We start from the raw sequence: 17,470 nt of genomic DNA, 5'->3' as shown, positions 1-17,470 counted from the left end.
CCCCCCACAGCCCCGCAGCCCGACCGCGCCCAGCCCGGAGAGGACAGCACCAGGAAGCGGCCCTGCTCAAGGCCACAGAGACCCCCGGCAGCGTCTCTCAGCAGACGGGTATGTGGTTTGTCGGCGTTGGGGAAGGGAGCCGCGGGGCTCCTGAGATTGCGGTGGCCCGGCCCGGGGCGGTGTGTGCGGGCGGCCCCCAGGCTGCTGGCACCTGCCTCTTTTGTCTGGTGCCACCGGGCTAAAAACGGGGAGTCGGACGAGCATGCCCTCACCCCCGCCTCAGCTTTCGCTGTGTTGTTAGTGGAGAAGGCGAGCCAAGGCGGAGGAGCTGGGCTAGGTGTTTGTCATTGTCATAACTCGCCACGAATGAAGAGCAAGTCTGCGCCTAGAAGGAGTGACCGGGCCAGGCCTCTTATTGTGTGCTCTCCTGCCGCCCGGGAGGGTGGTGTGTGCTGGAAGATAGAGCGATCTGTGCTGCAGTGTGGGTGTTGCAAGCACATTTGCAGGGCCTCAAGTTCTTTCGGGGACAGTGAGGCTGCTTATATACAAATTAGTACCTGCAGTGCTAAAAGCACGCGGAGAGGAACCGGCAATTTCCTCCTAGAGGGAGCACAAGCACAGCCCCGCATTGCCCCACAAAATGCATGGCCCATGGACATGGACAATAGGGTGGTGAAGGGGAGTGGGGGGAGATGAGTAGGGGTTGGGCGGAGGCGGGTAAAGGTGTGTGTGTGTGTGGGGGGGGGGAATGGGAGACATCTGTAATACTGTCAACAATAAAAAATAATAACAATTAAAAAAAAGAGGCTGGCCCTAACTGGTTTGGCTCAGTGGATAGAACGTCGGCCTGCGGACTCAAGGGTCCCAGGTTCGGTTCCGGTCAGGGGCATGTGCCTTGGTTGCGGGCACATACCCAATAGGGAGTGTGCAGGAGGCGGCTGATCGATGTTTCTCTCTCATCGATGTTTCTAGCTCTTTATCCCTTCCCTTCCTCTCTGTAAAAAAATCAATAAAATATATTAAAAAAAAAGAGGCTGCATTTGCAAACCAGTTGTGCTAGGAATCCCTGCTGGATTTGGCAAGGAGATGCTGGTAGGAGATGGAGCAGGTGAAAGGTTTCATTCAAACCGGCTCCTTCTCTCCACACCTGTGAATGCATGTCCACATTATGGTGCACACTGCAGACTGTTCCCAAAATACGTTTTATGAATGTTCTCAAATAAATCGCCTTTGAAAGGAAAAGGAAAGTAGGCCAGCGTTTTAACTATGAAATGTCAATGGATGTGGGCTGGGAGGGATTTTAAGAGACGTTATATGTAGGAACATTATGAAGGATCCACATGCATCCTGTGATGTTTTCGTCCAGGGTGGTGCCTGCATTCTGAAGGTGTGTGTGGCCTCTAATTCTAGCCTGTCCATCCACCTGCACTCTAATCTACTGGCAGGAATATGCCTTGAGACTTCCAGGTGCAGCATCAATTTAGATGTGGTAGGATTTATGACAAATTGTGTCTTGGTGTGTGTGTGTGTGTGTGTGTGTGTGCTCGCGTGCACGCTAGATGAGGGGGAATCTTGGAAACAAACTTATGAGCTCATCTAGAGGATGAACACAGGTTCCTCAAAATGGTGAGAAGTCCCACAGAATAATGGAGGATGCTGATTTGTTGGCCTGGAAAAGTTTATAGGAAAATCTGGATAAGATCCATGATCCCCTTCTTCCCCACCCACATGTGTGATCTTTGTGACTAAGGCAGTATAGATACTTTCTTGGCACCACAAATGTGTGGCTTAGGCCTTAGCTACCTATGGTCTGTAAACACGTGGCTGTGTGCTTTAGCCAGCTCCCTGTGCAGAAAGTGGGAGATTGTAGAGGCCCAGGGAATCTTCTTGGTTCAAATATATGACTAAGCCCATGGAGAGCTGAGCCAGCCATGGCAAGGGAAACACACCTATTTTGATGCCTACTGGTAGCTGTAATCTTGAAAATGATTTCAGTTTGAGTGTGGCTTTTCTTTGTCACCAACATCAGTGCCTACTTTTGGGCAGCCTCAGTGAAGGACAGTAGAAGATATGTATGGTCTCTGCCCTGATTGAACGTGTAGTCCAGTTTGAGGATATGTGCAAATAAAACAAAATCAACTTTTTTTTCTATTTATTTACCGTTTTTTTCATTTGCTGTGGTATTCTTGGCTTTAAAAGCCTGTTCCTTTAAGGAATTCCAGTAATTGCTACAATTTTTGGTCTTTGCAAATTGCGACTCAACAAGAGCCCTTTAAAACTAGATTTGCACTCTCTGGTAGTACATCTGTGCCATCCTTTGCTAGGGTCCTACTTGTTTTCTTTGGGTTCATATAGATTTGGGGGAAAATCCTAGGGTTGGAGGGATGATTGCTGGCTTTAAAAAGAAACAAAATATTCAAAAGCCAATCTGGCCTTTATGATTTACAAAGTTTGATGAGTTTAGTGAATTGGCATGAGTACTGGCAGTATCATCTTCCCAAACTCATTTTAGAAAACAAAGAACTCCTTTTAAAAACAAATTTATTTTAAAAAGTAGGAGTATTTATGATACCATGGGCAAAATATTGGTTCTGTTATTAAATTAATAGCTGCCGGAAGGATGGGATAATTGTTTTGTAATGATATAACTTCAAAATCAATGAAACCAATTCATATCTACCTATATATGCTATAACTTTTCCTGGAAAATACAAATGAAGAGGCATGAGGTAGTTTTCATATTTGGAAGAAAAAATTACACTCCAGATTTAAATCACACTCCACTGTCTCCTCTCCCACCCAGTTGGGGTCAGCAATAGACTAATGAGCAGGTGAAGGAAGACATTAGAGGCCTGCTGATCACTGTCTCCTCTTCAGAGGTCTTCAGCAGTTAAGTAACCTGCCCAAGGTCACAAAGCTAGTTAGGAGTGAGGGCTTAAAAAAGACCCTACTTTATATGCCTGAAGGGTCTAATCTCAGGGGGTCTAGGCCTCTAGGACAAGAGAGTATGGGGCAGCAAGGAATGAGTGCCAGTTTCAGAGTCAATCAGAGAAAACCTGAGTTTAAATCACAACTCCCTCAATTATGACTTTGGGACCCTGGGTATATCCCATATTCACCCTTAGTCACAATATTACCTACCTCATTGGATCATCATGAGATTTAGAAGAGAATATTTAGCATATTACACAACTGATTGCTGAGTAATAGTGTCGGGCACATAGTAGACATTCAATAAATATTACCTTTTCCCACTTCATTCATTTCAGAGGACACATGCTTTTGAGCATAAATTTTTAGCCAATGGATCAGAGGTCATGGAAAGGCCAGGGAGGCTTGGCAGAGATTTTGGTTAGTTTGGACTGACCTTGGGAAAGAGGACATCATCCCTGTGGTGGGATTTCGGGAGCACTCATAGGTTGTTGCCCTAAATTTTCCATTTCCTGTATATTTTATTTCAACATTCCTGAAATTTTGTCTTTAGAACTTCTTTTGTTTGAATTCGGAGGTTTTTCCCCCTTTTCTAGATTGACCTGATAAAACATGGATCCTCCAAAGGGGCAACACCAAAAGCCTTTATCAACTAAACCCTTAGCAAGGATGAACTGATTCCAGGGGCAGCTTGCTGATAACAAAGACTCTACAGAAAGTAAAATGGGGACCATAGAGTGCAAGCATATCTTTCAGAAGGTCATGAGTGGAAATCAGGAAGACTCACTAGGAGCCTTCCTTACCAGAAGGCAGAGATTCTATTCCCACTAGCTCTTTCTTTGACAGAGTCAGGAACAGAAATACAAATATTAATACTTATCACATACTAGATACTATCTTAAGTGCTTCATGATTAATATTAACTCTGAAGTAGGTACGATTATCATTTCCATACTTGGTTAAGGAAATTGAGGCTTGAAGATGTTGACCAATTTGCATAGCTAGTACCAGGTCAAGTCTGGATCCACATCTTGATTGCCTCAAAGACAGAGAGAGCCTGAGTGGAAGGAAAAGCAAAGCCCTTTGATCCTTTCTTCTTATTGTTGTTTTCCTTGATCTTCTCTCACTTCTCTTTCTCTTCCTCCTTTTTCTTGTTTTTTAATCCAATTTTTCTGAAGCACTAAATGTAAGTAAATGAGTTATGGTGAATTCAGGTTTTAAAATAATTTCTATTGAATATGTGAATATGTTGGAAAATCTTAAGTTGGTAAAATTTACAGATTGATTCCATTTGCTCTCCATCCGGCCTTGAGGACCATAAACACTAAGTAATGTAGACAATCTGATTATGAAATGCTGCCCACTGTCTTTTTCTCCTGGCCCACCACCTCTCTTTAGCTCAGTGGTTCCCAACCTTTTTTTTAGCCATGCCCCATCTAAGCATCTCTAAAATCCTGATGCTCCCCCCCTCCCCCGTAACATATAATTGTTATTATTCAAAATGTGAACTCCTATTCACATGGAGGAAGCCTAAAAGCCCATTGGTCTAAAAAACTTCCAAAAACATGGCATCCATGAAAGAGAAAAATAAAAGAACGAAAGGATGGTTGAAGTACTGAGGAAGAAATCACTAAGAAATTGTGAAAAAAATAATAGTAATATGAAATGATATGAAAAAATAGCAAATAAAGTTTCAAAACATAGTAGAGAACTGAAATGCATAAATATCTCACAATATATATTTATAAACTGTATATGAGACCCCTAGAACCACAAGAAATGCAAAAAATTCACTGTTAATGACTCATTCTCAAATTGCCCCCCTTAAAAATCAAATTGCCCCCTCTGTGGGGTGAGTGCCCCACGTTGGGAACCACTGCTTTAGCTGAATGGTGGTGTGAAAGCTGACTTCCTGCCTGCCACCAGGATTAGCACACTGCCCTGCAGGCAGCCTGGAGCTTCGGAGTCAGGCAAACCTGGGTCAGTGTTCTTGGTTCAAGCATTTCTCATCTGGCTTACGTTGGTAAATTTAGGAGATTTTTTTCCTCCGTTTTGGTTTCTTCATCCGTAGATAGGAATCATAATACTTTGAAAGGTTTGCTATGACTGTTGGAAATAATAGCTGTTCAAAGCCTGATATGTTGTTAGGTGGTCAGTACAGAGGAGCTGTTTCTAATAAAACTAAAGTTGATTAATAAGCTATTCGCACTGGGCCTGCCTCTTCTTTTTCTTTGCCATCTTCTTTCTCTCCCAACTTGATAATTCATATGAAATATATCATCATTTCTAGCACTGTTTCCACCAGCTTCTCTCAAGTTGAGTCTCTCAAATCATGATCTTAAATAACATAAGTATGTGTCTCTGTTTTTGTTGCTGTGCCTCATAGATTCAACTTGAACTGCGTCATGTCCTTTGGCAGAGACATGGAGCTGGAGCACTTTGATGAGCGGGATAAGGCGCAGAGATACAGCAGAGGGTCACGGGTGAACGGGCTGCCCAGCCCCACACATAGCGCCCACTGCAGCTTTTACAGAACCCGCACGCTGCAGACGCTCAGCTCCGAGAAGAAGGCCAAGAAAGTTCGTTTCTATCGAAATGGAGATCGGTACTTTAAAGGGATTGTGTATGCCATCTCCCCAGACCGGTTCCGATCTTTTGATGCCCTGCTGGCTGATTTGACCCGAACTCTGTCGGATAATGTGAATTTGCCCCAGGGAGTGAGAACAATCTACACCATCGATGGGCTCAAGAAGATTTCCAGCCTGGACCAACTGGTGGAAGGTGAGCATTATGAGATAGCTCCCCAGTGACCTTGAAGAACAGTTCTCACATGTCCACATTGCTCGAGCCAGCTCCCACTTGATCTTTAAGAGCAGCATTCTGCCTTGTGGTGCTGATTCTTATTGTTTCACACATTTGCGAGTTCACGTTGCTGTACTTACCATAGTGTAAAAAGAAAAGAAAAAAAACCTAATGGTATTAGGTCAGCTAGCTCATGGTAATGAGCTGAGGGAATAAGTGTCTTAATTCTACAGCATACTATATATTTTTTTTCTCACACCTATGGTACATTAATTTTAAGAGTCCATTTTTATATCTTTAATCATATAGCTCATATTCATTTCAAGATAAAAATTGAGCTCTTGCTATCACATCAGAAAGTGCTTGAACTACAAATAATGAATTGATCATGAAATTTTAGAGTTGAAAGGAATCTTAAATAGGTACCAAACCCATTAATTTTATCACGGGAGACTGAGGTCCAGAACATTCAAGTGACATGTCTGTGGTTAAATACTAGTTAGTGGTGACGTTGGATCAAAAATTAGTTTTTCTGGCAACTCTTTTCAATATGATGCTTCCTTTTAAGTTTTAAAGGCTTGTTATCTTTCTGTGGTGTTTGAGGATACAAAGGAATTGATCTTTCCAGTTTATTTTTTAAGTACAATTTAGGTTAACAGTAATTATCTGTTTAGATGTGAAACTAGGATTCTGGGTCCACTGGTGAGGCTTGGTGTCTTGTGCAAGCAGAGTATGTTTCCTATTTTGAGCTACTCACTCCCAGCCTGTTGGAGCAGAGCATAAAACCTCTAATCACCTTAGAAATTTTAAGCAAAGGAAAATGGCTTAGAAAGAAATAACTGGCATTAAATTCAAGCTAAGGTGTAAAACAAGATAGCTGATCCTCTTTGGAGAGTAGGTTTTTCTAAGATTGAGGTCTCAAGGTCCTGGTGAAGTAATACACAGCACAAAAGAATGTGGAAAGGAAGTTTGAAGGTTGGAAGTGCTTGATTTCACCTTTACTCCAAATATATTTGCCCAGGCTCTGTTGTCTTATTGGATCCCAGAGGAATCCCTTGAAAGTACTGATCTCTCTCTCTGGTGCAGATAACAGGAAGCATCTTTTTCATCCTTGCCTACCTCTCTTCCCCTTCATGCAGTTTTGGATTGCTCTGCCCTGACCACACACAGGCAAGCCCTCTTGTCCTCCTTTGGAGGCAGAGTTTGTATGTGATTCAAGGATGAGGGCTTCTGTGTCTTTCTCCCATTTTCCTTCCCTTTATCCTTTGGCAGTCATGCCAGTGCAGTCACAGTATGACTGGACTTGCGAGGGTGTGGAGGAGCCTGGCTTTGGTGTGTTTATTTTGTGGGAATTCTTATCCCTTTTTGATAATTTGTCATCCTGCCAAGATGCCTGCAGACTTGGCGTTTTTCCTTCTATTCAGATGTTGGAACTTCCAGTAAATTAAAGGGGAAGAATGAACATGAAATCTTTCTGTATCAGTGTTGTCCTTTTCATGACCTTGGAAAATACAAGGATAAAGAAAGCATTTGATGAGCTATTCCAAGGGATATGGATAAAGATCAAATGCAAAGTCAGGTGCATGGCTAGTCACCAGACTATCCCTTTGAGGGCTGATGGTATTGTAGGGAAAATATGCCAAGATTTCAAAGCACATAAGCACATGCTAAGAAAGCCAGGACTGATTTCTCACTCTGTGCTAGAATCACATGTGCAATATCTCTGATGGGAGGGGCACTTCAATCAGACCCTCCCTTTCCCCACCCCCAAGACTCATCTTTATTGAGAAGTGGCCAGAGATATTCCCAGGATACACCCCTATTAAGAAGAGGGTGTGGGAGATGGGAAATGACAACAGTACTTTACACAAAGTCATGGCTTGCTTCCCACAACTCTGTCAGTTTTTTAACACAAAAGAATGCCTGCTCTGAGAGACTGCTGTCCTGACTGAAAATAATAATAACTCACCGTTATTGAGCATGTGTCTTGCATACATGAACACGCTTAATTCTCACAGTGATTATAGGAGGTGCTGTTATCACCCTAATGTTAAGATATGAAAAGTGAGGCACAGTGTGATTAAATGATCTGCTCAAAGTCACACAGCAAGAAATGATAGGGTTAGAGTTTCAACCCAGGAAAGCTGGTGCCAGAGCTTGAGCTCATAACCGCCACTAATAGGATACTGAATGAGGTAGTCATAATGGCTTTTAAATAAAATTTTATTGTATTAGCTTCTTCTTGAAAACAAATGCTTTAAACCTTGACTTCATTTCAGGAATGACAGATACTGTTCCGAGAAACACTTTAATATTTTCATTTGCCTCCAGATATTTTTCTTTCCAATCAATGTGAAGTAACTGCAGAAGGAATATTCTGATGTTAAATAAATTTCTTTTGGAAAAAATACCTTTTATCTGATTGAATGGATGCTAACTTCAGTACAGTATGTTCATATATTGGCTGCATTTTCAAACAAATTCAGTTTAAATATTTTTTTTTCTCTTGTAAAACAGTGACAATCAACATGCAGCTGTACTTAGTGTTAAAATAGCTGGAAATTAATTTAGATTTGCCTCTTTACCAATTACATTTTTGCTTAGCCTGTTAAACTGCAAACAGTTACTTCATATTCATCATTAGGTTCATATATCTTACTTTACATACTAATTTTGTGTAAACCTCAATGCATGTTATTAGCTTCTCATTTCCCCTTCCACATATGATGATGTTTGAGTTTTAAATTAAATCTGTTTAGTAGGTGTAGTGACAAATGTATTTAACTTGTAATTTTTCTAAAGTTTATTCTTTCTCACTTATCTCAAACAAAAATTCTGAATTACAATGACACGTGAGGTTCTTTGTCTATAACAGTTTTGTGGTCACTATTACTGTTTTAGTATTATTATACATAGATTATTATGCCTAAATTTGTTTCAGTGTATTGAGAGAGCTGCTATTTACCTGAAGTATGCATGTGAGAGAGTGTATATGTGTTTGTGTATGCATGATTGTATGTGTGTCTATCTATGCATATATGTGTACATATACACATGCACACACATACTCTTAAGAGTAAACAGTGGATGACATTCATAGTTGTTTGCTTTCTAAATGGACTTATATGTTTTAAAAAACATGGTGCTCAATAAGGAAAACTGAATTGTAGGCTTATTTCTGCAAGTGATTAACCTTGAAACTTAGCCACATTTCCCCAATATTGCCTCTCTTTCCTCAATTTTGACACTTTATACTCCACTGTAAGTATGTAAATGTTGTGAAGCAAGGCCGTTTGTCTAGTGACTTTGTTTATTGTGTTTTCTGCCATGCAGATTTACAAAATTTTATATAATCATATGTGTTGGAGTTTTTATTTATGGCTTGATTTTTCATGCCTCTTGGGTCCTCTGTATGCTGAGATTAGAAAATTGTTTCCCTCATTTTTTCTAGTGTTTTTATGTTTTCATTTAAAGATTATTTATTGATTGACTGATTTTAGAGAGAGGAAGAGAGAGAGAGAGAGAGAGAGAGAGAGAGAGAGAGAGCGCTTTGTTGTTCCACTTATTTGTACATCTATTGGTTGATTCTTATATGTGCCTTGACCAAGGATCGAACCCACAACCTTGGCATATCGGAACAATGCTGTAACCAACTGAGCTACCAGACCAGAGCTTTTATGCTTTTATTTTTTTTAAATATTCTAATGGAAGTCATATTAGTACAACATCTGAGGTAGAGATTCAATTATTTTTTTCTAGGCTACCTGCCACATTTTTTTATTTTAATTTTGAAATTAATTTGGACTAATAGAAGTGTCACAAAGAGAGGGAGTTCCCATATGCCTTTCACCCAGCTTCCCATAATGGAACATCTTACACAACCATGGTATAATTATCAAAAGTAAAAATTAACTTTGGAACAATGCTAGTCACTAAACTACAGGCTTTATGTAACTTTCATCAGTTTTTCCATTATTGCCCTTTTTTTTAGGGTTCCAGAATCACACATTGCAAGTAGGACCCATGTATCCTTCATCTCTTCCAAGAGTGACAATTATTCAGTCTTTCCTTGTCTTTAATGACTTAAAGTTTTTGAAGAGTACTGGTCAGTTACTTTGTAGAATGTCCCTCAATTTGGGTTTATCTGATGACTAAGTTGAAGTTATGAGTTTGTAGCAAGAATTCCACAGAAGTGATGCTGTGTCCTTTTCAGTGCATCAATTTCCAGGGTACATGATATTGCTGTGTCTCATTAATGGTAAGATTAACCACGATCAGTTAGTTAGGGTGGTATCTGCCAGTTATCTTCACTCTGAAATAACTATTTTCCCCTTTATAATAGATAAATATTGTGAGGAGAAACTTTGAAGCTATGTAAATATCTTGTTTCCTTCAACTTTTGCCCACTTTGGCATTTATTGGTAGATTTTTGCCTGTAGCAATTATTATTGTGGTGTTTCAATGTGACTTTCTGATTCCCTCTTTTCTTGCCTCACCTTTAAACACTTTTCTGTCTTTGGGTCATCTACTAATGATGTCATCGAGTCTCATTATTTTAATCATTCTTTTAAGGCCAATTACTTCCAAATCAGACCTTTCTTCTGCATACCAAACATCTGGATATATTTAACGGGTACTCTAATCCTTAACCCTTTAAAAGTTAACATGATAAATGTGAACTCATTCTTTTCCATTATCGAGGATTTATTCCTCTTCTCGGGTTCTGAATCTCATTAAATGGGGTCACCATCTAACTTAACATCACCCTTGACTTTTCCTTCCATGCCTTCCTCAAATCTAAGCTGTCATCAAATTCTTTTGATTCTGCTTAAGACATTTCTTCAATTTGTTCAGTCCTCTCCACCACCATTATTATAGTTTCCAAGTCCTTATTACTGTTTTAACAATCTTACTATATATATATATATAGTAAGGACAACACTGATACAGAGAGGGAGGGAGAGGGAGAGATAGAAACATCAGTGATGAAACAGGATCATTGATTGGCTGCCTCCTGCATGCCTCACATTGGGAATTGCAACCCGGGCATATGCCCTGACCATAATCGAACCTCCTGGTTTGTAGTTCAACACTGAACCACTGAGCCATGCTGGTTGGGCAGTGTTATTTTTTTGAGTGAAGAAGTGATACTTTTTTTTCTACAGTGCCCAATGTAGAAAATTTTGAAAGGTGAAAAAAAGAAAAAAAAGAAATATCTCCTCATATTCCTACCATTGGACTCTTGTTGTCTCTCCCCTATAGTATTAGAATAGGCTCCTAAGGTAGTTTTTCTTTTCTTTATAGAATCTGTATTTAACCCTGCTCTTCCATCCCCATTAGAACCTCTCTTAGATCAGGCCCTTTAGGACACACATGTCCCAAACAGCAATCTTCAAACAAGTTTTCCTGCCTATAAACCAAGCCATAGACAAACCACTTTATGTCATATCTTTGCTTCATAATGGCTTTCCTGCTTACATATAAAATAGACAACACCTTCAATTTTTAATGTGCTTCTCAGTGAATCCTCTCCTGCCCCTTCCTCCTATCTTGGCCTTATCTCCTATTACTTGTTAATACACTCTGAACTGAACTCAGCCTCAGTTGCTCTTTTTCCTTGTGCTTTCCCAGTCTGGACTTCCCTCTCCATAAGGAGAGTGAGATGGGTGCCCTCTGGAGGGTGCATGGCCTCATAGTTAAGTCAGGCTCTGGAGTTAGACCACCTACATTTGAATCCTGACTCCACCTTTGCTAGCCTTGTGACCTTGACCATGCTGTCTAACTCTTTGTCCCTCATTGTGCCCAGTGATAAGTGTTGTGTTTATTATTAGCTCATAGGATTGTGGTGAGGATTAGAATAGGATCTGCTACATGGCAGACATTAAGATAACCTGTTCTGCCAATGGCAAAGATCTTCATTCTCATCACCTCAGCCTTGCCTTAATCTTGCTGACCTCTCAAACCCAGAGCTCTTCCATGAGAACATCATCATTTGCTGTCTCTACTTCCTAACTTCCAATCATACTTCAAGCCCTTGATTAGCACCATTACATTGTAATGTATTTATTTACTTTATATCAAAGTCTCTAGAAGTCAGGGAGCCATTGAAGTCCTCACTGCCTAACATGGTGTTTGAAACTACTCAATAAATATCATTGGAAGAAAAAGGAAAGCGAGAATAGATGGATAAATTAATGAATGAAAGCAATCTGGCATCACTATCCAATTGGCCATTATAGGACCATATGTGGCCCCCTAAAAGCCAGGGATCTCTTAGGGATCCTTATCTTCACTTGCTCTTCCTGGAGCATTGAATGCTGATGTCTGGATTTATCCCAGCCACGTACTTTCCACCCCTTGATTTCCATGGCTCTAGGCACCTGATTTCTCTCAGTTCCCTTCAGTAGCTCCTCCATCTCAGGCACTCTTTAAAAACTGGAGTTACCCTGGATTTCCTCTTGTCTATCTGGGTGTGGTCTCACTGGGCATTTTCTTTAATCCCTGTAGCTGTGGCTGCCACATTCATCTCCCTCCCAAACTCCAAACCTATATTTCCACTGCTTGCTAGAAATCTCCAGCTGGTTGGCTCCTAGGATCTTCAAATTCAATATGTGCACAACCACATTAATTTCCTTTCTTAGCATCTAATCTAAACTTGTTCCCTTTCTTATTTGATCTATTGTGGTATATGAGAAGTTGGCCAAAATAGAATTTTCAGTGTCATCTTTTCAATGTTGTAGACTCACATTCCCGTGGGCCCCACATCCAATTAATTGCCAATTCTGGCTCATTCTGTCTACTAAGTACTTCTTATAGCATCCACTCCTCTCTGTCCCTAGTGCAGGTATATAAAGTTCTCTATCTCTTTGTCTTCCATTGACTTCTGTCTTCCATTGAGTCATTCCTCCACATTGCAGCCAATGTGATCTTTCTAATACATGGTTGTGATGCATATAAATTTGACCTTACTGCCTACTGCAGTCTTACTCTGTCTGTCCATGGAATTATTTTTATTTTATTTTTTGAGAAAGATATATTAATATCTCACCATCCCATTATTGTACTGTGCAATAGAACCTATTATTATTATTATTATTATTATTATTTAAATCTGGAATGCTTTCCTTTTTCTTTCCTGCCAATGAAAATCTTATCCTTGCTTCACTTTCCAGGCCAGCATGAATTCTATTTCCCCTTTATTGATTGATCAGTGGGGAGTGGGAAGTGATTTTTTTCTCCATTGAATTAAAGTTGCATGGACCACTTATTTAGCAATGATCACTTATTGCCTTGTAGTGGAATCTTTTATATAACACATCTTGCCTCTAAGCTCTTTGAAGACAAACTCATGACTTAGAATTCTTTTCACTTCCCAGAGTGACTAATTTAGGTCTTGTACCTATTATTGAGGATTTAAGAGGTTGTTTTAAATTTTTATGTTTCATGGTCAATGTTGCATATACTTGTTTCAGTTTTGTTATTTGTTTTTCTGTTATTTGTTTGGAGAAATTTTTAGCCAAGAAAATGAACATTTTCATGGCTTTCAATACAGTTTACCATGGTGCTTTCCAAAAGGGTTGTTATCAATTTATAATGTCTCTAGTGGTGTTTTATATTTATATTTTTGTCCTTTGTCGTATATCTTAGTACCTTGTATTTTAGTAAACTATATTTGCACATTAACCTATTGTTGTATTATAGGTCCTCAATATGTTTCCCTCTTTTTATTTTAGTTTCCTTAATTTTTAATTATATCAGGTTTAAATTTTAAATAATTGGACCTCCCCATTTTTCCTTTTATGTTCTTTTTCTGTTGCTTTGAATGGAGAAGTCAACATTTTCGACAGGTCTGACAAACAGATTTAAATTTTATTTTCTATAATCTTATTTTTATATACTATTCTATTATGAAAGACTTCGAGGAAACAATGACCCATAAGTGCCTTTGGGAATCTTTTTCCTTGCTTTTAATAGCACTCTCAAAATCATGTTCTTAAACCATCGCCTTCCAGGTAGATTATGAAATGTTACTGTGTATATCTGATATAGTCTCATAATATATAATATCCAGAAGGCACTTTATGATATTTTATTCTACAGGTAGTGTCTTTCATATAATTTAACTCAGTTCAGTTTCAGAGGGTTCAATATATATTTGAGCTTTCCCAGATTTTATTGTAACTCACAATAGTAAACTTTAATTTGCAGAGTTTTCAATGAGAAGTTTTATACACTGGAAAAATGAAATATATTATGGATATCCCTCACTTAAGATACTGTTGAACATGCCACATATAGAACTTAAAAGGAATCTAGAGGTGGTAGAAGCCAGCTTTAGTAATGTGAAGCATACTATACAGATTAGGTCATCTTCATTCAGACTGAGGTCAAGTGATATCACAGCTGCAATTTACAAGTCACAACTCTTAGCTATTGAAAACACTCCAGCAGTAATAGGAAACAGGGCAATGTTCTGTGGCATCTTGTGAAGGAGCACATTCCTGGTTGACTCACCATAGTCCAGGTCAATCAAGGAGCTGGTACCATATTAACAGAAGTTTTTGTGTGTTTTTTTAAGTTGGAAATCCTGTAATTTCATAATGGGAGTCTATGGCCAAGTAGAATTACCTTTGCAGATTTTTAAATAATAAACTTTGTTAGGTAGGAAATTTTGTTTTCATACTTTGAAGAGTAATGACAAATATAATAATTTTAAAAAAGTATATGTGATTTTTTAAAAACAAAACAAAACAAAACAAAACACAGACTCTTCTTTACCATAAAAATTATCTAATATGCTTACACAGAAAGTATTCCATTCTCCAAAGTCCTGAAAAATACTTAACCCTTTCTAGGAAGAACTTATTATGCTCTGATATTTTAGGAGATGGTATCAGAATACAACTTCATGCTTTATTTCCTCACATTTTGTTGTTGTTGTTAACTGTCATTTCTTTACTTTTGCCTTTGCTTAAAAGCAAATATTAGTTTTCTGTTTTTTTTGTAAATGCCACAGCAATTCAGACAGGTGCTGCTTCTGTAGTTCCTGATATTTGTTGGGATATCTTGGACACACTCAGAGTATTAAATTTCAATTTGAAAATCAGTTTTAGCACAAAGACTTTCACTTGACTAAACTGGAACAAAACTGGCAGTATCATAACCAACTAGCAAGTCATTATGTGTAGTAATTGCCAGCTCCATCTCTAAATAGGTTTTTATACCATTTCGTTTAAACCATCTATGATCTTGCTATATTTTTTGCCCTTATTTAACCTCACCTATCCTATATAATAAAAGGGTAATATGCAAATTGACTGTAACAGCAGAACAACTGGGAATGACTGGTCACTATGACACACACTGACCACCAGGGGCAGATGCTCAATGCAGGAGATGCCCCCTGGTGGTCAGTGCACTCCCACAGGGGGAGCTTTGCTCAGCCACAAGCCAGGCTGAAGGCTGCCAGCACAGCAGTGGGGGGGGGAGCCTCTCCCACCTCCTCAGCAGCGCTAAGGATGTTGGACTGCAGCTTAGGCCTGCTCCCTGCTGGCAAGTGGACATCCCCCAAGGGCTCCTGGGCTGCCAGAGGGATGTCTGATTGCCAGCATAGGCCCGTTCCCCCAGGGAATGGGCCTAAGCCAGCAGATGGACATCCCCTGAGGGGTCCCAGACTGCGAGAGGGCACAGGCTGGGCTGAGGGACCCCCCCGAGTGCACAAATTTTTGTGCACCAGGCCTCTAGTAGTAAATAATCCAAAAATTTTAAAGCAAAGTTTGAGCCATAAAATTTCAATGTTTTGGGGCTTCCCCACACACACATCCAAGCAATTATCTGTGACACCAGCTGGATGTCCTACAATTCAACTCAATTCTGACACTTTCTTTTCTGTAATAGCATCAGATACCACAAGTTAAGGGCTCACTCCTATAAGACTGTCCCTACCCCACCCCACCCCCTCAGATGTCAGTTATAAGTACAAATTGTCATATGTACTTCTAATGGATTGGCCAATAGTTAGGAGGTCCTATGACCCCCTCCTTTGGTTCTATTAATCTGCTAGAGTGGCTCACAGAACTTAGGGAAATATTTTACATACTGATTTACCAGTTTATTTTAAAATTATATAACTCATGAACAACCAGATGGAAGAGTTTCATAGGGCAAGGTATGGGGAAAGGGCTTGGAGCTTATATGCCTTCTCTGAGCATGATACTCTCACTGCATTTCCACATGTCCACCAAGCAGAAGCTTTCCAAACCCCGTCCTTTGGGTTTTTATGGAGGCCTTAATAAATATTTAATAAAAAATGTAATAGATAGGCATGATTGATTAACTCATTGGCCATTGGTGATTAATTCAACCTCTACCTCCTTTTCCCTGTCCCAGGTCAGTGGGGTGGGAATGAAAGTTCCTATCCTCTAATTGCATGGTTGGTTCCGCTGGCATACAGTCCACATCCTAAGGTGCTTCCAAAAGTCACTTCATTAACAAAAACTCAGGTGTGGTAGAGAGGAGTTTGTTTTGAATATTAAGACACCTTTATTGCTCTTACCACTTAGCAAATTCTAAGAATTTCAGGAGCTCTGTGCCAGAAATGTCATGAAGACCAAATATATATATTTCTACTTTTAAATCACAATATGAAGGCTATTTTTCTCAAATATATCTTGGGTTAGATAGATTAACTTTCATTTTGCTGTTGTAGTATGAATTGCACCATAAAACTTTGGGATGGCTTTGAGTACATAAAAAGAAGTATGTAATTATATGTTTTATAGTATCAGTTATAAGTTTTTATAAGTAATTATAAGTTTTACTTGATTTGTTATTTTTCAATGACCATTGATATACACACCTCATGTTAAGAGTTGAATAGAATCTATTGATGATTTTCTATTCAAGATTATAACATATCTCTTAACTCACGGCCCCAATAAGAAAGAAGTTAAATACTGGATATCCAGAGCTATTGGACCAAATCAAAACTATGTATTCTTCCCAAAGTAACTACAATTTGTTAATATACAATTATCAGAGATATTATAACATTTTTAAAAAGCTATTTTTTTTTACAAAATCATAATTTAACTGAGTTTAAATAGAGGTAGGGTCTATAGTGGCAGGGAGAAGTTCAGAATTATAATTAAACTAGAAGCCTGGTGCACAAAATTTGTGCACGGGGGTGGGGGGAGAATGTCCCTCAGCCCAGTCTGCACCCTCTCCAATCTGGGACCCCTCGGGGGATGTCTGACTTCCCATTTAGGCCCGATCCCAGCGGGCTTAAACGGGCAGTCAGACATCCCTCTCACAATCCAGGACTGCTGGCTCCCAACCACTTGCCTGCCTGCCTGCCTGATTGCCCCTAACTGCTTCTGTCTGCCAGCCTGATCACCCCCTAACCACTCCCCTGTCGGCCCGATTGCCCCTAATTGCCCTCCTCTGCTGGCCTTGTCACCCCTAACTGCCCTCCCCTGCCAGCCTGGTTGCCCCCAACTGCCCTCCCCTGCAGGCCCAGTCACCCCTATCTTCCCTCCCTTGCCAGCCTGGTTGCCCCTAACTGCCCTCCGCTGCTGGCCCAATTGCCCTAACTGTCCTCCCCTGCTGGCCTGGTTCCCCCTAACTGCCCTCACCTGCAGGCCTGCTCGCCCCAACTGCCCTCCCCTGCAGGGCTGGTCCCCCCCAACTGCCCTCCCCTGTAGGGCTGGTTCCCCCCAACTGCCCTCCCCTGCAGGCC

At 40.1% G+C, this 17,470-nt stretch overlaps 1 protein-coding gene across 4 annotated transcripts in view; it reads left to right on the top strand.

The window, feature by feature from the left end:
• Positions 1-6: 6 nt before the first annotated feature.
• The window catches only part of DCLK1 (doublecortin-like kinase 1), a 520,253-nt gene continuing 502,789 nt past the window's right edge, over positions 7-17,470 (top strand). For 3 of the 4 annotated variants that reach the window (XM_005883147.2, XM_005883146.2, XM_014530740.1), the window contains exons 1-2: positions 36-108; positions 5,318-5,712. In XM_005883147.2, the coding sequence (XP_005883209.1) occupies positions 5,337-5,712 (376 nt within the window). In that variant the 5' untranslated portion in view covers positions 36-108; positions 5,318-5,336. Of the gene's footprint in view, positions 109-5,317; positions 5,713-17,470 lie in introns of all 4 variants that reach the window. The other variant, XM_005883145.2, reaches the window with a different exon arrangement.

This window comes from Myotis brandtii, unplaced genomic scaffold (genome assembly GCF_000412655.1).
Source record: "Myotis brandtii unplaced genomic scaffold, ASM41265v1 scaffold77, whole genome shotgun sequence".
Classification (NCBI taxonomy): domain Eukaryota; kingdom Metazoa; phylum Chordata; class Mammalia; order Chiroptera; family Vespertilionidae; genus Myotis; species Myotis brandtii.
This window is presented reverse-complemented; position numbering and strand designations above follow the sequence as displayed.